The sequence below is a fragment of the Pipistrellus kuhlii genome, unplaced genomic scaffold (genome assembly GCF_014108245.1).
Source record: "Pipistrellus kuhlii isolate mPipKuh1 unplaced genomic scaffold, mPipKuh1.p scaffold_m20_p_7, whole genome shotgun sequence".
NCBI classification, from domain to species: domain Eukaryota; kingdom Metazoa; phylum Chordata; class Mammalia; order Chiroptera; family Vespertilionidae; genus Pipistrellus; species Pipistrellus kuhlii.
In genome coordinates this window covers 75,214,713-75,237,730 of record NW_023425573.1, presented here as the reverse complement: position 1 = coordinate 75,237,730, position 23,018 = coordinate 75,214,713, and the positions used below count along the sequence as shown (strand labels likewise).

Sequence of the window (23,018 nt, the reverse complement as noted above, 5' to 3'; positions counted from 1 at the left end):
CTGATGTAACCCAGCGGGCAGCTCACACCTTCATTCCTGGCCCTGAGCCCTTTGGGCCTGCGGTGTCTCCTCCAGCCTCACCTGGAAGGAAGCGGCCTGGCCTGGCCAGAGCCTTCCCTCTGCAGCAGCAGCACGCTCCCCTGAGGCCCCCCGAAGGGGCTGGGGCTGCCAAGAGGAAGTCGGAGTGGACAATGCTAGCCTAAGCTTGCTGGCCACCCTTGTTCTGTTCTCAGGATGTCCTGCTTGTTAAGTGCGTCAGAGGGGCAGAGAGGGGAAGTGGTTTTAGAGCCTCCGTAACAGCAGCTCAGAGCGCCAGGGCTCCGCTCCAGGCCTCTGCCTCCACACTTCCCCTGTGCCTGTCACCGTGCTCACCCTGTGGTAGGCCCAGCCCCACCCCGAGGGGCCTCATGCTTCCTCCTGGGGCATCAGCCGCACTCCTGTGCAGAACCGGGGTCACATGGTCTATTGCTTCTCTTGTCCCACCCCAACCCCTGCTTGTCCGGTAACAGGGCCCACCCTCCTGGACAAGGACCGCCCCACCGAACACTCGCCAGCCCTCCCATCCTCCCCGACACTGACTCCCCAGCTAGAGGGCATTCTGGTGAAGTCCCTTCCCTCTCCACCACTGGCATTTGACCCCGCCTTTCCCGGCTTTGATCCAGGGCAGCCAGTGGTGCGGGGAGTTCAGAGCCTTGTGCTGAGTGTGACCTTTTCAGGAAGCCAGTTTTCTGCCTGCGCCCACCACTCATACACTCGCTGGGTAGCCAGCCACCAATGGGAACAAAGTCTGGCCCCTTCCTGTGTGTGGCAGTGGCCCCAGGCCGGTGCTGGTACCCAGCAGGGCTGCCCTGACCTGTGCCCGGAACCCTGACTTCCCACCATCCAGCAAGTTGAATGCCAGGACTCCCTGGTGGGGTGGGGGCGGTGCTGTCTAGTTGTGTGGACATCAGTTAAGGACCTTTCTCAAGGCCTGGCTTGCCCTCCGTCCGGCTCTGCTCAGTCTCCACTTGGTCCTTAGTTTCTGACCGGCCCCTGTCCCCTGGGACAGCACACCTGAGCCTGGCCTCCTGTTTACCCTGAGGACCAGGCCGGACTCTGCCCCACCCAAGGGGTGCACGCTGTGACTCAGGGGCTCTGAACACATCAAGCACCCGCCCGAGAGCTGGCACATCTTTGGGATAATAAGGTGTCCCGTCTGGGATCCTCATTATCCCAAGAGGCTTCAGGCAGAATCCAGGAGTGGGGGCAGGGCCTTGCCTAGGATGTCCCTGAGTCTCCAGCGACTGTGGACCCTGCTTGAGGAGTCTTAGCAGGTGAGAGGGACTTTCAGACAGGGTGTGCAAGGTGCCCAGTGCCCACTGATGGCATCCTCCCCACCCCGGGGATCCGTGGGAAGGAAAGGCCCAGAATAGAAGGTGCAACCGCACACCACAAGGGGAAATGACAGGCAGCCCTGTGCCAAAACCCGTGTCAGTCAGCTCAGGCTGCCATACAAAATGCCACCAACTGGGTGACTTAAGCAAATGCAGTCTCACCGTCCAGGGGCTGGAAGGCTGTGGTCAGGTGCCAGCGTGACCAGGTTCTGGGGAGCATGCTCTCCCTGGACTGCAGAGGCCGCCTCTCACTGTGCTCTCACAGACAGAGGGGGTGCAAGCAGCCCATCCTGGGGGCCCACCTGCAGGGCCTCCTCTGAAAGTGATTGCCGCTGGCGAAGAGACCACACCACCCTGAACGGTTTGAAGGGCCTTCTTGGGTGGAAGCTGTGGGGACCAGGACACCAAGCAGAGCCCAGCTCCGTGGGGGAAGGGAGAGCAGCTCAGAATGGACAACCAAGGCATGAGACTCAGGCAGGCCAGCCTCTGTGCTAAGGGGTCCCAACCCCTGGACTACGAGGGGCTTCACCTCATTGGTCCTCAAGCAGGTTCCCCAGGGCCAGGAAGGGACAGAGACGCACCTTCACCTGCCCCAGAGAGGCTCCCAGGAGGCCCGGGATAGTCACTGAACCAGGTTCAACATCAGAGCAAACCCCAACGGGCCCCATGGACAGCAGACCCAGAGGTTTCAGAGTGCATGAATACGGTATGTGTAGTTTTGTCTTTTGGTGAGTGTGTGTGTGTGGGGGGGGGGGGGGGGGGGGCTTTTTGTGTGTGTGTGTGTGTGTGTAGGGGATGATGGCTCAAGGTGTGTGTGTGTGTGTGTGTGTGTGTGTGTGTGTGTCTTTTTTTGTTATTGTTTGTAGAGAGCCGCCTGAGAAGGCACATGGACATTCTTTTAATTCTTATCAGCTGAGCCAGAGGGCACTGGCAGAGTCCTGTTATCAGTACTGATTTCTTATCTTTATCCATGTGCTTGGAATGAGGAACAAATAGTACTTTGACTTGCCCATGCCTTGATATGATAAATCTCGTCCTTATACAAAAAAAAAAAAAAAAAAAAAAAAAAAGAGCTTACCCAGATCTTGGTGAATAGGACCTGGGCACACCCAAAACTCCTTTTGACCTTAAACTTCCCCTTTGGAAATCAGTAAATGTGCTGTGTTGTCTGTGTGACTGCCTCTCCATCAGAGAGATGGTGCCGACCTAGCACCCAGCTTGATTAATCTATTTCTGCCTCTTGTCTCTTTCTCTAATTTCTTAATCCCCAGCTCCTCCCCTCAGAAACCTGATGGACACGGAAAATAGAGAAAATGCCCACCGCAGTTGTTATTTGTTTTTTCCTAATTTTTTCTTTTTCTCTTTTTTCTTCCATATCTCTAGTTTCTCTTTTTTCTTTGATTCTATTCTCCTTTTCTCTCTTCTCATTATTATTAATTTTTATTTTATTTTTCTCTTTTTCCCCTCATTTTTTCATTTTACTTTTTTCTATATCTTAATATATCCATTACTACTATGTATTGAATTAATTATTACTCATTTATTTTGTTTCCCTTTCTTTTTTCTTCCTATACTTGCTCTTTTAGTGTCCTCTTTGCTTCCATATAGCCATTTTTTCTTCTTTCTTTGCTTTTCTTTATCTCCCCCTAAGTCTTTGGTCACGTGTGTTTTTTAGTATTCTCTTCATTTTTGCTTTCTTTTATCATCTATTTCCTTCTTAGTCTTTCCTGTTGTTGTTGTTGCATTGTGTGGCTTGATTTTACTGGTGTTTTTGGTTTGGTCCTGCTTTGTCTTGTTCTGTTCTGTCAGCACCTATATAACAGCTGGCACCTCGGTGTTGGGATTGAGCCTCACTGTCAGCATGTCAGAGGGGAGATCCCCCCCACAAATGGGACATCAACAATCAAGTCCCACTTACAGCAGGAGCGCCCAAACAGTGCACACAGGGGGCATTCCTAAACCATCCAGTGCAGGTCAACAAAGAGACTGCATCACTGGACCCCTCAAGACACTTTCTGCATAAGGCCACCCCACAAAGACTGGGAGGCAAGTACAAAGAGACAAAGAAACAACCCCCAAATGAAAGAATCACACTAAAGGGAATGATTCATCAAGAAAATATAACCCTTGCAAACATATATGCACCCAAGTAAGAGCAGCCAAATACTTTAAAATAACTCTTGTTGGACTTTAAGGGAGAGATTGACAATATAGTTGTAGTAGGGGACTTTAAAACCCCTAACATTCCTGGACCAAAAAAATAAAAAATCAAGAAGGAAACAGGCTTTAAATGGCACCCTAGATCAGGTGGATCTAATAGTGAGAAAACATTTATCCCACAGCAACAGAGGATACATTGTTCTCACATGCACATGGAACATTCTCAAAGATAGACCACATCTTAGGACAAAACAAGTCTACACCAATTCAAGACGATTGATAGCATACCAAGCACCTTCTCAGATCATAATGGCATGAAGTTAGAAATCAACTACAAAAAACAAAAAAACAACAACTCAAATACATGGAGGATAAATAATAGCATGTTATTAAACAACTAGAGGCCTGGTGCATGAAATTCATACACAGGAGTGGGGGGGTTCATCAGCCCAGCCTGCACCCTGTTCAATCTGGAACATCCCTCTCACAATCCAGGACTGCTGGCTCCCAACCACTCACCTGCCTGCCTTCCTTATTGCCCCTAACCACTTCTGCCTGCCAGCCAGCCTGATCATCCCCTAACCACTCCCATGCCAGGTTGTTTGCCCCTAACTGCCCTTCCTTGCAGGCCTGGTCCCTCCCAACTGCCTTCCTCTGCTGGTCTGTTCGCCCACAACTGTCCTACCTTGTAGGCCTGATCCCTCCCAATTACCCTCCCCTGCTGGCCATCTTGTGGTGGCCATCTTGTGCCCACATAGGGGCAGCCATCTTTGACCACATTGGGGATGCCATCTTATGTGTTGGAGTGACAGCCAATTTGCATATTATTTATTTATTGCATAGGATAGAAGCCTGGTGCACAGGTGGGGGCCAGCTGGTTTGCCCTGAAGGGTGTCCCAGATCAGGCTGAGGGTTCCCATGGTGGGTGGGGTGGCCTGGGCAAGGGGCCTGTGGAAGTTTGCAGGCTGGCCACATCCTTCGGCAACCCAAGCGGAGGCCCTGGTATCTGGGATTTATTTATCTTCTATAATTGAAACTTTGTAGTCTTGAGTGGAGGCCTGGGTTAGCCAGGGTGTGCAGAAAGCTTGGCTTCCTCCATTGCCAGGGAAACCCAACCCTTCTGCTCACTCAGTGGCCGCAGACATCTTGGCTGGGGTTAATTTGCATACCCATTCCTGATTGGCTAGTGGTGGCTTGTGGGTGTGACAGGGTGATGGTTTATTTGCATATTATTCTCTTATTAGATAGGTCTAGTGGCCTGGTACATGAAATCCTTGCAAATTAAAAGTTAATTAATTAGAGGAAATATTTTAATATCAATATTTGCCCTATCTCTATAATAGAAATGTCAGAGATGAAAAAAATTAGTAAAATGTATATGAAAATCTCCCTCCTATCAGAGTCTGGGGCATGGTGCAGGATCCAGAGTCAAATCTCCTCTCACCTGTTCACCCCTCAAAATCACATGAGACCCAGACCCAGTGGGCCCCACCCCTCTCAAGCCCCACAGGGTGGGGGCACAGCCTCAGGTCCCCTGTCAAGCCCTCCTGGACAGGGGGCACAGCCTTAGGTTCCCCAGCACAGTGCCGAGTGGAGGGCATAGCCTCAGGTCCCACAGCACAGCCTCAAGTCCCCCAGCGTGGTGCCAGGGTGAGGGGGGGCGTGGCCTCAGGCCTCAGGCCCCCTGCATCGGTCACAGGTCCCCTGGTCTCAGCACCAGGGTGAGGGACACGGCCTCAGGTCCCCCAGCCCTGGGACATGGGGGTGTGGACTCAGGTCCCCCAGCCCAGCTTCAGGGCCCTGGCATGAGGGCACAAGGGTGTAATGACCATTTGTATATTAGCTCTTTATTATATAGGATGAATGGATTACCAATGTGACGAAACAAGAAATTAAAAACTTCCTGGAAAAAAATGAAAATGAACAATCACCAAAAACCTATGGGACACAGCAAAAGCAATCCTGAGAGGGAAGTTCATAGCACTACAGGCCTACCTCAAGAAACAAGAAAAAGGACTAATTCATTTCTAACTAAATGAATTAGAAAAAGAACAAGAAAAGCCCAGAGGAAGTAGAAGGAAGGAAATAATAAAGATCAGAGTGGAAATAAATGACATAGAGACTAAAAAACACAGAACAAAAGATCAATAAGCCATAGCCACTTTGGCTCAATGGGTAGAGCATTGACCTAAGGACTGATGGTCCAGGTTCTGGTCAAGGACACATGCCCAGGTTGCAGACTTAATCCTCAGTAAGTAGCATGCAGGAAGCAGCCAATCAAGGATTCTCTTTCATTTTTGGTGTTTCTATCTTTCTCTCCCTTCCTCTCTGAAATCAATTAAATACACACACACACACACACACACACACACACACACACACATATATATATATATATATATATATATATATATATATATATATATATATATATATATATAGTTAACTATATGTATAGTTAGTTAGTTAGTTAGTTAAAAAATTCAATGAATCCAAGAACTGGCTTTTTGAAAAGATAAACAAAATTGATGAACCCCTAGCTAGACTCATTAAGAAACAAAGAGAGCCGAAACTGGTTTGGCTCAGTAGATAGAGTGTCAGTCTGCAGACTGAAAGGTCCCAGGTTTGATTCCGGTCAAGGGCATGTACATTGGTTGTGGGCACATCCTTGGTAGGGGATGTGCAAGAGGCAGCTGATCGATGATTCTCCCTCATGGACGTTTCTAGCTCTCTGTCCCTCTCCCTTCCTCTCTATGGAAAATCAATAAAATATATTTTAAAAAAAGAAACAAAGAGAGAGGACCTGTTGTGGGATCAAACCCTGGGTTCAAAATAAGACCACTGGAGGCTGATGATTGATTTTAAAAAGCAGGCAAGGGCTCTGAGGCGCCGCCGGGGCCGCGGTGCTGACTCGGCTGGGGCCGAAGAGCCGGGCTGGTGGCTAACATGCAGCAGCTGTGCGGCTGAGGCCCACCCTCCCCGCCTTGAGGCGGGGCCCACCAGGATGAACAAGCTGCCCAGGGATCCGTCCTGCGACCTGGAGCGCAGCCTGCCCGCCGTGGCCTCCCTCAGCTCCTCCCTGTCCCACAAGCAGAGCCTCTCCTCGCACTTCCTCCTGCCGCCGCCTGAGAAGCGCCAGGCCATCTCCGACGTGCGCCGCACCTTCTGCCTCTTCGTCACCTCCGACCTGCTCTGGATCATCGAGCTGAACACCAACACAGGGATCCGGAAGAACCTGGAGCAGGAGATCATCCACTACAGATTCAAAGCCTCCTTCTTCGACATCTTTGTCCTGGCCTTCTTCCGCTTCTCCGGGCTGCTCCTGGGCTACGCGGTGCTGCGGCTCCGGCACTGGTGGGTGATTGCGGTCACCACGCTGGTGTCCAGTGCCTTCCTCATTGTCAAGGTCATACTCTCGGAGCTGCTCAGCAAAGGGGCCTTCGGCTACCTGCTCCCCATCGTGTCCTTTGTTCTCGCCTGGCTGGAGACCTGGTTCCTTGACTTCAAGGTCCTCCCCCAGGAGGCTGCCCAGGCCGCTGTCGCCCGAGGACCCCTACTCTTCTCCGGAGCTCTTTCCGAGGGCCAGTTCCATTCACCCCCAGAATGCTTTGCAGGGTCTGACAGCGGATCAGACGAGGAGGCTGCCGGGAAGAAGAGCTTCTCTGCCCAGGAGAGGGGGTACATCCACCAGGGGCGGGAGGCCTTGGCCGTGGTGGACCAGATCTTGGCCCAGGAGGAGAACTGGAAGTTCGAGAAGAATAATGATTACGGGGACACCGTGTACACCATCGAGGTTCCCTTTCACGGCCAGACGTTCATCCTGAAGACCTTCCTGCCCTGCCCGGCAGGAAGCTGATGTACCAGGGGGTGATCCTGCAGCCCGAGCGGATGGTGCTCTGGAACAAGGCGGTGACCGCCTGCCAGATCCTGCATCGAGTGGAAGACAACACCCTCGTTCCCTACGACGTGTCTGCGGGGGCCGCGGGCGGAGTGGTCTCCCCTCGGGACTTTGTGAATGTCCGGCGCAGAGACAGACACCTGTCTTCCGGCATCGCCACCACCCACTGCGCCAAGCCCCCCACCCACAAATACGTCAGGGGCGAGAATGGTCCTGTGGGCTTCATCGTGCTCAAGTCGGCTAGCACCCCCCGCGTCTGCACCTTCATCTGGATCCTCAACACAGATCTTAAGGGCCGCCTGCCCCGGTACCTCATCCACCAGAGCCTCGCAGCCACCATGTTTGAATTTGCCTTCCACCTGCGGCAGCGCGTCGGAGAGCTGGGGGCCCGGGCATAGCTGTGCCCCCTTGCCACCCTGCGGGCCAGGGTTCGGTCGCCACAGCCTCCAGAGCCAAAGGGGGCCGACGGGGCTGCCCACAGAGGACCTGGCCTCAGGAGGACCAAGCGGAGCCCTCCCGTGGCATCCCCTGACCCCGAGCGGCCACGCTTCACCGTGCCTGAGCCACAGCCGTGAACAGGCTGTGGGGTCAGCATTCAGACTCCCGGCTCTGCCACGGGGCAGGTGGAGTCTGTCCTGCTGATGTTTACATGGCGCCCTGCCCAGCCCGGGGCAGGGTCTGGAGCGGGAGCCTCGGACTTGGTGGGTGAGGGCCAGGGCCCTGGGCAGGATGGAGCCGGAGCAGCCTTGTCACCGGGTTCAGGTGCAGGAGCCCCTGCACCTGCCTGCTCCCAACACGCTTTGGGAATAAGGGTCTGGGACCTTTTTCCACATGTACTTGTGGGGGAGCGGGTGGCAGGTTGGGATGGTGGGTGCTGTCAGTGAACCCCTGCCTCTCCCAGGGTCTCTCCCTCCGCCCAGGGCCTCCTTGGGGACCTTTGTATTTTGAGCCAATTAAAAATATGAACTCACCAGGCCGGTTGAGTGTCAACCTATGAACCAGAAGGTCACGGTTCGATTCCTGTCAGGGCACAGGCCCGGGTTGTGAGCTCGATCCCCAGTGTGGGGCGTGCTTGAGGCATCCAATCAGTGATTCCCTCTCATCATTGATGTTTCAATCTCTCCTTCTCCCTTCCTCTCAGAAATGAATAAAAATATATATATTTACAAAAAATAAATAAATAAATAAATAAATAAATAAATAAATAAATAAATTTAAAAAGCAGGCAAGGATTTATTGAAAAACTGGCCAGGACGGCTGCAAGAGCACCACACACAGGTGGAGTCCACACTACTGCACCTTTCCAGGTGTAGGCAGTCCTTTTAAAGGTCTAAACCACAGGAATTTTCCTTTGTTCTAAATTCTAAAGGCTGGGAACATTGGAATGTGGCCCTATCTTGTGATAGCCGATAATACAGAAGCAGAGCTCAGCGGTTAATCTCTAAAGGTTATCTACAGTTTCTACCCCTGAAGCTACTGAGTCAGTGGGAGTCAATCTCCTGTTTTTTTGGTCCCAGGCACAGGAAAATTGCCTTAGCTTCCAGGTCTCCTGCAAGCTGAGATAACTACCCTATAATAGCAGGATTAAAATTCAAATAGCAGTTTTTACCCAAGTATGGTTGCTACCATATTTCAGGACCCAAATAAGTAAAATCAGATTCGAAAGAGGCAATATAACAATGGACACCACAGAAATACAAAGGATGGTAAGCAAATACTATGAACAGCTGTATGCCAACAAATGACAACCTGGGAAAAAATGGACAAATTCCTAGAAACATACAATTTTCCAAAACTCAATCAGGAAGAATCAGAAAACCTGAGTAGGCCAGTAACAACTGATGAAATTGAAGCAATAATTTTAAAACTTCCAACAAACAAAAGTCCTGGACCAGATGGATTTACAGTGAATTTTACCGAACATTCAAAAACTAACACCTAGTCTCCTTAAACTGTCCCAAAACATTCAAGAGGAAGGACCACTTCCAAGCTCTTTTTACAAAGCTGGCATTATCCTAATTCCAAAACCAGATAGACACTACAAAGAAAGAAAATTATAGTCCAATATTCCTGATGGACAGAGATGCTAAAATCAACAAAATATTAGCAAATCAGAGCCAGCAATATATTAAAAAGATTATACACCATGATCAAGTGGGACTTATTCTGGGAATGCAAGGCTGGTACAATATTTATAAATCAATAAATGTATACAGTGGTGCCTCACACAACGAACTTAATTCGTTCTAGGGGCAAGTTTGTTATGCGAAAAGTTCGTTATGTGAAACACGTTTTCCCATAACAATACATGTTAAAAAAAATAATTCGTTCTGTAGCATAAAATATGCTAAGATGACATAAAAAAAGATAAATTTTTTGTTATTATTTTTATTTAGATACATCTAAAAACATAATTTTTTAAAAAAAAAATTATATAAAAAAAATATTGAGTTTAACTTAAAAGGACGACTGCCGTGATACGTGCGTGATTTAATTCATAATGAAGAACGATTGCCGCGATATGTGCTTAAGTTAAGCGCAGTGACTAACGACTGCCTGCAGTGCCTGCTCGGAAGGATGCAATACATCGGCAGCGATCGTGGAAGCTCGGGTGAAGCAGTCGTGGAAGCTCGGGCGACTTCATTGTGTGAAACGAAGTTCGTTGTATGAATCATGAAAGGAAGTTCGTTGTGTGCAGCGTTCGCTGTGCGAGGCGTTCTTTATGCGAGGCACCACTGTATATCACATAAACAAATTGAAAGATAAAAATTACATGATCATATCAATAGATTCAGAAAAAGAATTTGACAAAATCCAGCACACTTTTTTGATAAAACCTCTCAGTAAAGTGGGAATAGAGGGATCATACCTCAATATAATAAAGGCCATATATGACAAACCTACAGCCAACATAATACTCAATGAGCAAAAACTAAAAGTGTTTGCTTCCCTTAGGAACAGGAACAAGACAAGGATGACAGCTTTCACCACTCTTATTCAACACTAGTGGCCCAGTGCATGAAATTTGTGCACTGGTGAGGGGGTGCCCCTCAGCCAGACCTGCACCCTCTCCAATCTGGGACTGCTGGCTTCTGACCGCTCACCTGCCTGCCTGTCTGATTGCCCCTAACTGCCTCTGCCTCAGCCCCACCACCATGGCTTTGTCCAGAAGGACTTGATATTGTCTAATTAGCATATTGCCCTTTCATTAGTGTAGATAGTCCTGGAATCTTAGCCAGAGCAACCAGACAAGAAGAGATAAATGTCATCCAAATTGGAAAGGAAGAAATAAAACTGTCATTATTCACAGATGACATGATATTGTATGTAGAAAATCCTAAAGACTCCATCAGAAAATTACTAGACTTAATAAATGAATTCAATAAGGTAGCAGATACTGCTGAAAACCGATCTTTGTCTCACTAATAGACATAAAAGGCTGGTCAACCTTGAAGCTCTAAAACACATGTGTCAAACACAAGGCCCGCGGGCCAAATCTGTCCCGCCAGGCCTTGCAATGTGGCCCGCACCGCGCTGTCATCACTGCACTCCGCTGCGTTTCCATCACAATGACAGTTTATGACTGTTCAGTAAACCATTCGGCCCGCGATTTAGGCTGGATTTTAGATTTTGGCCCCTTCTCTGATTGAGTTCGACACCCCTAAAGGTCAGAGCCAACCACTCCCTATCTAATTGAGACAATGGTAACTGAGGCATCTTCTCCATCTTGTAATCATGTAAATCCTTACTGATATGATAATCTGCTTATTACCTGCCTAAGGGATATGAATGTATCCCAAAACTGCTTAAGGGAAATGGATGTGTCTCACAGTCTCAATAAAATGGATTGCAAGGCCAGAACCTAGCGGTAGTCCTCCCCGTAGAGGTGGACTCCTGCCTGGCCCCCCATTTTCCCCTAAATTAGCTCTTTTCCAGTCTCTTTTCATTTGTGTGTGGCCTTTCCAGAAACCGGACTCTGAACAGGAATCCTGAACCACGTGGGACATGATAAGGGATCCCACAGGATACAAAATCAATATCCAGAAATCAATGGCATTTTTATATACCACTAATGAATTCCCAGAAATAGAAACAAATAAACAAAAATACCATTCACCATAGCAACAACAACAACAACAACAACAAAATACCTAGGAATAAACTTGGCCAACAAGGTAAAAGACCTGTACTTGGAAAACTATGAGATATTGAAAAAAGTAATAGAGGAAGATACACACAAATAAAAATATATACCATCTTCATGGATTGGAAAAATTCACATTAAAATATCTATACAACCCAAAATTATCTGTAGATTCAATGCAATCCTATTAAAATACCAATGGCATATTTCACAGAACCAGAACAAATACTCGAAAAATGCATATGGAAACATCGAAGTCCCTGAATAGCTATAGCAATCTTGAGAAAGAAGAACAAAGTTGGAGGGGTCACAACACCAAACTATACCACAAAGCCATTATCACCAAAACAGCCTGGTACTGGCACAAGAACAGGCAGATAGATCAATGGAACAGAGCAAAGACCCCAGAAATTGAACCACACAATTATGGTCAATATTTGACAAAGGGGGGAAGAACGTACAATAGAGTCAAAACATTCTTTTCAATAAATAGTGTTGGAAAAACTGTACAGACACTGTAAAAAAAATGAAACCAGACCACCAACATACTCCATACTCAAGAATAAAGTCAAAATGGATACAAGACTTAAAGGCAACACATGAAACCATAAAAATCTTAGAAGAAACCATAGACAGTAAAATCTCAGCCATCTCATATAGCAGAATTTTTGCTGATACATCAGCGGGGCAAGGAAAACAAAGGGATGAGGGACAGAGACAAGGCGACAGGGGGAGGAGCCGCCTGAAGCTCCGCCTCCAGGTTATCATCAGCCTCACCCTGTCGCTGCGAAGGCAGTCTGCAGAGTTGGGCTGAGCCCCCAGGCCCAGGGTGAACCTGCGCGCCCACCCCAGCACCCTCTCTGTGGGTCCACTCAACATCTGCAGATGACAGTAGGTCCGGCTCCTCCTGAAGTGTCAGCTGGGCACCACCTCCGGGAATCCTTCCTTGCTGCTCCTGCCGCCTAGAATGGGTGAGGTCCCTGGCTTCCGGGTCTCTAGCATTGTGGCAGAACCGCATCTTCTCCTCCCAGGGCAGGGACTCCCCGGGGCTGGCCTGAAGGGAGACAGGGGAGCAGGAGGTGTGAGGCTCCCGGACACTCCTCCCTGCCCGGGGGAAGATGTTGGAGACAGGGTGTAAGCTGACAAGGTCCTTGCATTCGAGGGGGCTAGCCAGGCTGGCCCCCTCCCCACACAGTTCTCCCTGAGTTGTTTGGATGGCTACTATCAGTAGAATGAGAGCAACCTTGCATGGCTTGCCAAGAAGTCTGTAACTATTTACTGAGATTTGCTATACCAAGAATTTGTCCTTCTGCTCTGTCTCTCCCCTAGAGATTAAGAGGAACAAAGAGTACATTCCTCTTGACAGACTCCTATTCAGTGTTTGTGTATAAAAAGCATTGCGCAGTTAATAAACTTGCTACAGTCTGTCAGTGGCTACCTGTAGTCCTCCAAACCCCGATTTTCTGTCTTTCTTTTCTCAATTCCCACCTCCCTACCTCAGCCTGGTTCAACCGTCAGGCTGGCCCTGGCAGGAAGACACTGGGAAGCTGGCACAGAGGCCGGAGGGCGGGCGGCGAGGGTGTGAAGAGCACCCAGACACCCTGGGCAGGAGTCGGGCATGCCTGCCAGGGCAGGGCAGCTCGGGGGGGTGGCACCGGGAGGGCACAGTTTCCGATGCCCCAGGAGCAGATGGGCCAAGGCCAAGCAGAGCCACCTACGCAGTGCGGGCACCGCAGGCCCCCGGAGTGTGACCCTGGTCGGAGGGCGGCAGGAGCTGCAGCGGGCATGGATCCAGAGCAGGGCTCGCTGCCTCCACCCCAGAGGCCACGGAGAGCTTGGCTCCAGGCCACAGCCACAGAACAAAACCCGCACCCTCCGGTGCCCTGGGCCTTCCCCCTCCCGCACCAAGGTCTCCGCCAGGCGGCACAGACCCCTCCCCCCAGACGGGGCCACTCTGGGTGAGGCCTGGGCTGGCCTCTGACCCCTGTGGGGCCGCCAGAAGGGGCAGCCCACTCTTCCCATGGCTGCCCATCTCCTTGCCCTTCGTCTATTCTCCCTTCCCTTCCCTCCCTTCCCTTCCATCCCTCCCCTCCCTCCCCTCCTCTCGGTGGTGCTCTCATCCCAGCAGCTCCAAGAGGCCAGGACCGGCAGGGTGCTGCCTCGTCCAGCCTGGGCCAGGGGGGCGGGGGCAGCAGTCCCTGCCGCCCCACGTGCCTCTCAGGGGACCTGTCGCACCCCAAGCTCAGGGACAGGCTTCTGTGCTGGTCGGGCTTAGGTCCCAGGAACGTGGTGGCCGAGGGACCTTGAAGGGGAAGCAGAGGCCACACCTGACCTGGCAAACAAGTCCCTCGGGGTCAGCGAGCTCTTTCCTGCTCCGCCTGTGACTGACTCCATCCCACGGGCAAGTTCACCCGGGCACAGGCTGCCCAGCCCCTGCAGCCGGGAAGCAGGCCGGGCCGGGCGGACGCTGCCCAGCAGCACTTCCCGGGGGACAGGGGGACGGGAGGGGGCTCAGCCGGAAAGGAGGTTGCCCGCCCGCAGTCTCTCCAGCGCCGCCAGGGCCCCGATCCTGTAACAGCCGCCATGTGCCAGGCGGGACGAAGTATTACAACGACCCCCCTCCCTCTCCCCTTCCCTCCAACTCCCGGAAAGACTCCCACATTTACCATAATCGCCTCCACAATGCCTGGCGCCCCATCGCTCTGGGCAGCGGTGCTGCTCTGAGGGGAGGGGCTGTGCATGAACACACTTCTTTCTCTCCAGAGTTCAGGGAGGACTTCAGGTTTCTGCAGAGCGTTTTCTGCTTCCTTCTTCCTTCTTCCTTTTTTTGGGGTGAGGGGTTGGGAGGGGAGTGTAAAACGATTGTGTGAGCCTGATTTGTGGTCTCAGCAGGGTTGCTCTCATTAGAGGCACCTACCGGGAGCTGTGGGTTGGGACTCTCGTTATTTGAAGACTAGAGGCCCGAGGCTCGAAATCTGTGCAAGGAGCTCAGTCCCGCCTCCTGCGGCCGCCTGGCGGGGCCCCCTGCCACCTCTGCTCTGGCCCTCACCACAGCGGCCTAGTCTGAAGGGCATCTGGAAGGACGTCCGGTCTAATGAGCATATTACACTTTATCATTATAGATGGCTCACTCACAGGGTCGCAGTCGATGCTGCCTGACCACTGGGTGCTCAGCTCAGACTGACACAGGCAATAGGGTGTGAAGGCAGTAAGGGGTCAAAGGGGGAAACACAGGGGCATAGGTAATACTTTAAAAATAAAGATTTTAAAAAAATCATAAATATACATTTTCCCACTGTAACCATTTTTAAATATATATATTTTATTGATTTTTTACAGAGAGGAAGGGAGAGGGATAGAGAGTTAGAAATATCGATGAGAGAGAATCATCGATCAGCTGCCTCTTGCACACCCCCTGCTGGGGATGTGCCCGCAACCAAGGTACATGCCCTTGACAGGAATCGAACCCGGGACCCTTCAGTCCGCAGGCCGATGCTCTATCCACTGAGCCAAACCGTTTCAGCTTTTGCATGTTTTTTAGATGATTTCTTTGTGGTTACCATTGAGTAACATTTAATAGCCTATATTTACAACAATCTATTTTCAATTGAAACCAACTTAACTTCAATGGCATATAAAACCTCTGCTCTTCCATAGCTTCATTCCACCCCTCATTTACGTTGCTGTTGCCATAGTTACATGAGTATACAATGGGTGCCTAATAACATTAACTTATAACTATTTTTATGTTTTTCTTTTAAATCCTATAGGAAATAAAAATTCAAATTACAAATCAAAAATATCAATATAATAATACTTGCTTCTATATTTGTCCATAAATTTATCTGTACCAGAGGCCTTTATTCCTTAAAATGCTTTTAGGCTACAGTCTAGCATCTTTTCATTTTAACCTTAAGACCTCCTTTGGCATTTATTGTAGGACAGCTCTAGTGGTAATTATTTCCTCAGCTTTCATTTTTCTGGGAATATGCTAATTTCTTCCTCATTTTCAAAGAGCAGTTTTACAATATATAGACTTCTTAGTTAACAGTTTTTCTTTCAACACATTACATATGTAATCTCATTATCTTCTAACTTCTATGGCTTCTGTAAAATATTGCCTGTTAATCTTATTGAGGATCCTTTTGCCTCTATTGCTGCATTCAGCATTCTCTCTTTGTCTTTGGTTTTCAGCCATTTCATTGCAATGTGTCTTAGCTTTGGTCTCTGAATTCATCCTACTTGGAGCTTGTTGAGCTTTTCAGATTTGTAGATTTATGATTTCATTGAAGTTGGGGCATTTTCAGCCATTATTTCTTCAAATAACCTTTCTCTCTCTTTTTCTCATGAGACTCTTATGCATATGTTGGTTTGCTTGATAGTGTACCACAACTCTCTTAAAATTTGTTCAATTTTCTTCATTCTTTTCTCTTTCTATTCCTCAAACTCAATATCAATTTTTAAAAAAATATATTTTATTGATTTCTTACAGAGAGGGATAGAGAGTTAGAAACATCGATGAGAGAGAATCATCAATCAGCTGCCTCTTGTGCACCTCCTACTGGGGATGTGCCCGCAACCCAGGTACATGCCCTTGTCCGGAATCGAACCAGGGATCTTTCAGTCCACAGGCTAACACTCTATCCACTGAACCAAACCGGTTTCGGCTCAATATCAATTGTTGTACCTTAAAGTTCACTGATTCTTCCACCTGCTTGTTGAACCAGCCTAGTGAATTTTTCATTTCATTTATTGTACTTTCAACTCCAGATATTCTGTTTAGTTTCTTTTTGTAATTTCCATCATTGTATTTATATTTCTACTTTGTCCATACATTATTTTCCTGACTTCATTTAGATTTTTGTTAATATTTTATTTGAGCTCTTTGAGCATATTGTTTTAAATTTTTGTCTACTATTTTGATGCTCAGACTTCCTTGGAGATGGTTTCTGCTGATGTATTTTGTTTATTTGAATAGACCATACTTTCCTAATTCTTGTATGCCTTGGGATTCTTTGTTGGAGACGAGACAGATGGATATTATAATGTGGTAATTCCAGAAATCAAATTCTCTACCTTTCCCTAGGGTTTGCTGCAGGGTATGCTGGACTTTTAGTTATCAAAGGCTATACTTGTCTATTTGTTTAGTAACTTTTCCAAACTATTATGATAAAGACTGTATTTCTTGTTAGGTATAGTCACTTGTGTTCAGATAGTGCTTTTTATATATATATTTTATTGATTTTTTTACAGAGATGAAGAGAGGGATAGAGAGTTAGAAACATCGATGAGAGAGAATCATCAATCAGCTGCCTCTTGCACACCCCTACTGGGGATGTGCCTGCAATCACATGCCTTTGACTGGAATTGAACCCAGGACCTTTCAGTCCACAGGCCGATGCTCTATCCATTGAGCCAAACCAGTTTTGGCCAGATAGTGTTTTTTGACAAACCTTTTTTGAATGCCATACACCAAAGCAAAACCAAACAAAAAGCAAACAAACAAACAAAAATACAGAAAAAAAATAAAACTTTTCCCCGTCTTTGCAGAGTGGCTCTGTGCTAAGGGTCTCATTTACACTGAAAAAAAAAGGGGGGGGAGGGGGGCGTTCCTAACCAGGTGAGAGCTTATGTCTTTTCTGAGCAAGTGTGCCTGTGGCGATGTAAATTCACCAGCACACAGAGCTGCTTTTGATGTCCTAACTTCCCCAAGGAAAAGTCTGACTGGGCAGGCTATGGTGTTCACTGCCCCAGGCACATGAGGTTTGTTAGTTGGGCTTGCAGCATTTTTATTGATGGCATCCAAAGTCCTGAGTTAGGTGAAATAGAAATGAGCACCTTACATTGCCCAGACAGGTTAGAATAGACATACACTGCGGTGGGCATTTTCTCTGTTTTCCGCGTCCCTCACGGAAAGCGACAGGTTCCTGAGGGGAGGAGCTGGGGATGAAGAAATTAGAGAAAGAAAGAGACAAGAGGCAGAAATAGATTCATAAAGCTGGGCGCTAGGTGGGCGCCATCTCTCTGATGGAGAGGCAGTCACACTCACCACAGACAACACAGTACATTTATTGGTTTCCAAAGGGGAGTTTAAGGTCAAAAGGAGTTTCGCGCGTGCCCAGATCCTATTCATCAAGATCTGGGTAAGCTCCTCAGTTTTTGGTACAAGATTTAGCATATCAAGATCTGGGTAAGTCAAGATTCTATTTGTTCCTCATTCCAAGCACGTGGATAAAGATAAGAAATCAGTGCTGATATCAGGACTCTGCCAGTGCCCTCTGGCTCAGCTGATAAGAATTAAATAATGTCCATGTGCCTTGTCAGGTGGCTCTCTACAGTACACAATACTTCGTCAGTCCTTGGGTGAAGCACAGCCTGATGGCAGAGGTAGGGCTAATGGCCTCTCTCTCAGAGAAACTAGAGTCTAGTCACCCTGGTTTTTAACCAGTGGGTTTCTCCCCCACCTCCCGCAGTGTGTCCAGAATGCATACCCACGGGCGACAACTAAAATAGGGGTGGTGGAGGGACTGCCCTGAAGGTACAGGTCTCCTCACCTCTGGAACTGGCTCCAAGGTCTACCTGTTGCTCACTCCAGAGAACGTGGATGTGTCTCTCCCCGGTCCTCCTCAGTTCCCACAGCCCTAGAGCTGGGGCTCCGTCACCTGCCCAGGCCCTGGGAGGAAGCCACCATTCGGGTGATTAGGGCACAGCCTCGCGGGCTCTGGCCCTGGATCGGGCCCAGTGACCCGGGTGTGAAGGTAGGATTCTTGGTTCCAGAAAGCTGGGGTCTAACTTGCTGTGGTAATTTCCTTTACGATGATGTCATTTCATGGCAAAAGAATGTCTTTACAAGGTAGGCCCATCTTACATGTTTGGTTATAACACAGGCATTTCTGCAATGTTCTACCCACGTGGAAAGTACTTCTAACAGATACAACAGAGCAGCCTCGGGAGCAGCGGAGGGCGGAGACATTCCCATTTCCCTTCCGAACGGGGGTGTGGCCACCGAGGACTGACTGGACGCGAGCTTTGAGTTTCCTGTGGTTTTGTCAGCGCCAGTCAATGCCGCCAGCTCTCCCAGCTCCAGGGCCTGCACCCCTGTCACTGCCAGCCACGCCCGGCTCGGCTCTGGGGAACTCTCTCTGGTTGGAGAAGGTGCATGGGCATGCTCCAGTCCTCACTGGGAAAGTAATTTGTCCAAACCACACCCGCAGCCCGCTCTTGGGGGTAGCATGGCACCCACAGCAGGCGGTGGGGCTGGTGGGATCACACAGCTTCTCTCCACACCTGGTCCCGGCCGGGCCTCCAGGTGACCTGTCTGAGGACACAGCTGACTCGCGGGCTGGGCCAGGCTCAGCTTTCCTGAAAGGTGCCCTCAGAGCAGCTCTGCAGCGCTGCCTCACAGCCTGTCTCAGGGCTGGGCCCCCTCCCGGCACAGGATGAGGTCATGCAGGCTGGAGTCTGGTAGGGGCCGGGGAAGGTCTGGCGTCACCGACATTCTAGTTCTTGAGCTGTGACGTGGTTATGGGAGCGTTTGCTTGGTAATAAGGCGTCAGGCTGTGCCCTTCTGCACGTGCACATCTTGGTGGGCATCATACATTCTGTAACAAAGTGTTTAAAGCCCCTTTCTGTTTTAAAAAACCAGCCTGTGACCAGACTGGCTGTTACCTGCTGGACACTGTGCTGGGCAGGGCCCCGTGTCTGTCCCCAGGGGAGGGAAGCTTACAGGTCTGAAGCCCCACAGACCCCCCATCTAAACCCAAACCGGGCAGCCCCTCGGGAGATTGGGAAGGAAAGCAGGAGAGCCAGGACTGGAGGTGGGGCAGGGGCCCCGGGGAGAGCTCAGGGAGAGCAGAGCCACCAGCCGGCTCCAGGTGCGGAGAGAAGACAGAGGCTAGAAAGCCACGGCCGGAGAGAAGGCTGCAGAAATCGCGGAGCAGTGCTGGTGCCCGCGGCCGCCCGCGGCGGGAGGAAGGGGCGGTGAAGGCCTCTGGGACCAGGCACGACCGTCTGGGGAGCTTTTCCTTCCTGTGAGCAGGGACCGGAGGGCTGGCTTTACCCCTCCCTAAAGGGGAGTAAGCTCTGCCCAGCACATTGGGGCCAGTGCCCAGTTCCATAATACCGTCTCTCACTTTCCCAGGGTCCCCCCCCGCCCCCCGGGGCTGCTCCCCTGCAAACTGAAGTGACTCAGGAGCAGAGAACTGTCCTTCCCGCTGGACCTGCCGGGTGTCCGCGCTGCAGCGCCCCCTGTGGTGGCTGAGGACACGGCGGTGGTGGTGGTGGTGGTGGTGGTGGTGGTGGTGGTGGTGGTGGTTTCAAGGCCAGCGGGTCCTGCAGAGGCATCGCTGGGCTTCTGCTCCCAGCGGAGCTGCTGTGACTGCCCGGGGAGGGGCCTGTGCAGGTGTCCCCCGCCACCCCCCCTTCCAGGCCCTCCAGTCGGGCTCAGGGTTGTTCCCCACAGTGCAGGCTGGGCTGCCTCCGACCGTCATCATCCATCCCCTCCTCAGCCCTGGCACACCTCCAGCCTCGGGAGCAGGGACGAGCAGGGCGGCGTGAGGGAGGCGCACAGCGTGCAACACGTGAGGGGCACTCACTTGCCAGGCTGTGCACGTGAGGGTGGGCTCTAGCGCCCCATCCACCTCACCCTAACCCAGCCCTGCTCAGAAAGAAGTCAGAGAACACAGAAGCCATGTGGATCCCTGGAGGAGGGGAGCCTGGAGTGGGTTCCACTGAGGCAGCCTTTCCGCACTCTCCCCAGGAATGGAACTTGAGAGGATGACCGTGAGGCTGCAGGCAGCTGTTGGATGATGGGAACTGTTAAGGCAGAGGCCAGAGGACTCCTGCATGAGACAGAGGCTGGCAGAGTTCTGAGCCTAGCCAAGGAGCCAGGCCTTCCCAGCAGCTGGGCCCTATCTGGTTCTGCCTGGGACAGGCCATGGCAGACCTGGGTTTATATCCTGAGACAGGTGTCAGCTGTGGGTCCAGAAACACTGCTTACCAACCCCCCACCTCCAAGCACACAGGCTTTGTTACTAGGTTACTCTGGTATCTATCGTAATAAAAGCATAATATGCTAATTAGACCAGACAGCCAAATGACCTTCTGATGTCATTCTGGATGAAGCTGCAGTGGCAGGGTCCAAGGCAGAGGTGGTTAGGGGTGATCAGGCATGCAGGCAGAGTAGTTAGGGACCATTAGTTAGGCAAGCGAGTGGTTATGGGCAATCAGGCAAGCAGGCAAGCAGTTAGGGGTGATCGGGCAGGTAGGTTAGCAGTTAGGGGTGATCAGGCAGGCAGAGTGGTTAGGAGCAATGAGGCAGGCAGGCAGAGTTGTTAGGAATGATCATGCAGGCAGGCAGACTGGGTTAGAGGTGATGAGGCAGGCAGGCAGAGTGGTTAGGGGCGGTCAGGCAAGCTGTTAGGAGCCAGTGGTCCTGGCTTGTGAGAGAGTGCTGCCTGGGCTGAGGGACCCTCTCTGTGCATGAATTTCATGCACCAGGGCTCTAGTTCTATATAATAAAAGGCTAATATGTAAATCAGGCGTCTTCAAACTACGGCCCGCGGGCCACATGTGGCCCGCAGAGGAGTCTGATCCGGCCTGCCAGGTTTTTTGGGCAGTGAGCGCAGCCGAGGTGTTACAGTAGGAATTAGTAGTTCATGTAGTCCGGCCCTCCAGCTCTTTGAGGGACCGTGATCTGGCCCCCACTTTAAAAAGTTTGAGGACGCCTGATGTAAATTGACCAAATGGCAGAACTTCCGGTCACTATGATGTGCACTGATCACCAGGGAGCAGAGACTCAACACAGGAGCTGCCCCTACTAGTCCGTGTGTTCCCACAGGGGGAGTACCACTCAGCCAGAAGCCAGGCTCATGGCTGGTGAACGCAACAGCAGTGGCAGGAGGTAAGGAGCCAGGGGTTCCACATTGTGAGAGCCCTGGACTGTGAGAGAGATGTCTGACTGCCGGCTTATGCCCGATACCCCCAGCAAGTGGACATCCTTGGAGGGGTCCCAGACTACGAGAGGGCACAGCTGGGCTGAGGGACCCCACACACACATACCCAGTGCATGAATCTCATGCACCGGGCCTCTAGCCTATATATTCTATCTCAGTGGCCGGCAAACTCATTAGTCAACGGAGCCAAATATCAATAGCTCAACAATTGAAATTTCTTTTGAGAGCCAAATTTTTTAAACTTAAACTTCTTCTAACACCACTTCTTCAAAATAGATTCACCTAGGCCATGATATTTTGTAGAAGAGCCACACTCAAGGGGCCAAAGAACTACATGTGGTAGTTCACAAGCCACGTTTCCGTTGCCGACCACTGTCCTATCTAATAAGAGAGTAATATGCAAATTGACCATCACTCCGACTCACAAGATGGCTGCCCCCATGTGGTCAAAGATGGTTGTGGATACAAGATGGCCGCCACAAGATGGCCAGCAGGGGAGGGCAGTTGTGGGCAATCAGCCCAACAGGGGAGGCAATTGCGAGGGCAGATGCAAGGGAGGGCAGATGAGGGTTATCAGGCCTGCAGGGGAGGGCAGTTGTGGGGACCAGGCCTGTAGGGGAGGGCAGTTGGGAGCAACCAGGCAGGCAGGGGAGGGCAGTTAAGGGCAATTGGGCCAGCAGAGGAGCAGTTATGTGTCAATCAGGCTAGCAAGGGAGTGGTTGGGGGTGATCAGGCTGGCAGACAGAAGCAGTTAGGAGCAATCAGGCAGGCAGGCAGGTGAGCAATTGGAAGCCAGCAGTCCTGGATTGTGAGAGGGATGTCTGACTGCCTGTTTAAGCCCGATCCCACCAGGATGGGTCCCTGATTGGAGAGGGTGCAAGATGGGCTGAGGAACACCTCCCTCATGCATTAATTTTATGCACCGGGCCTCTAGTACTAATATAAAAGGCTAAAGTGCAAAGTGTCCCCTCGGGACTTTGATCGCTCGCTATGATGGGAACTGACCACCAGGGGCAGCACAGAATGGAGGAAAGCCTGGCTGGCAGCCAAAATCCGGGGAAGAAAGGTCCCAGCTGGCAGCTGGAGGTCCCAATCAGCCGTGATCGCAGGCCAGGCCAAGCGACCCTACCCGTGCATGGATTTTGTGCACTGGGCCTCTAGTCTTAGTGATAACAGGAGATAACCTACGCTCCCTGGTGACACTCCCAGAATCAGTGGCAGGAGGCGGAAGTGCTTCCTGGAGAGTTGAGGCAGGGGAGGCAGGGTCTGGGCAGCCAGGGCTGGACAGGCTTCCACAGGGGCGAGCGCACCTGGGCTGTGGACAGCTGTGACACACGGACAAGCCACGTTTCCTTTCAATAACCGTGTTCATTCCACTGCGCGATGGCACAGCTACAACCGTCCATCACAGCTGCGATTTACATTCTAGGATGAGGCCATGTGAAAGCACGTGGAGGAAAGATAATGTAAAGATAAATTGAAGTCACTAG

The 23,018-nt window shown here is 50.6% G+C and overlaps 1 protein-coding gene across 1 annotated transcript; it reads left to right on the top strand.

Moving 5' to 3' along the window:
• The first annotated feature begins 6,408 nt into the window (after positions 1-6,408).
• On the top strand, positions 6,409-8,402 carry LOC118709758 (stAR-related lipid transfer protein 3-like). Its single transcript, XM_036422015.2, is given in 2 exon segments — positions 6,409-7,380; positions 7,383-8,402. Coding segments are annotated over 2 exon segments (1,290 nt in total). The 5' UTR covers positions 6,409-6,537; the 3' UTR covers positions 7,830-8,402.
• Positions 8,403-23,018: the final 14,616 nt, after the last annotated feature.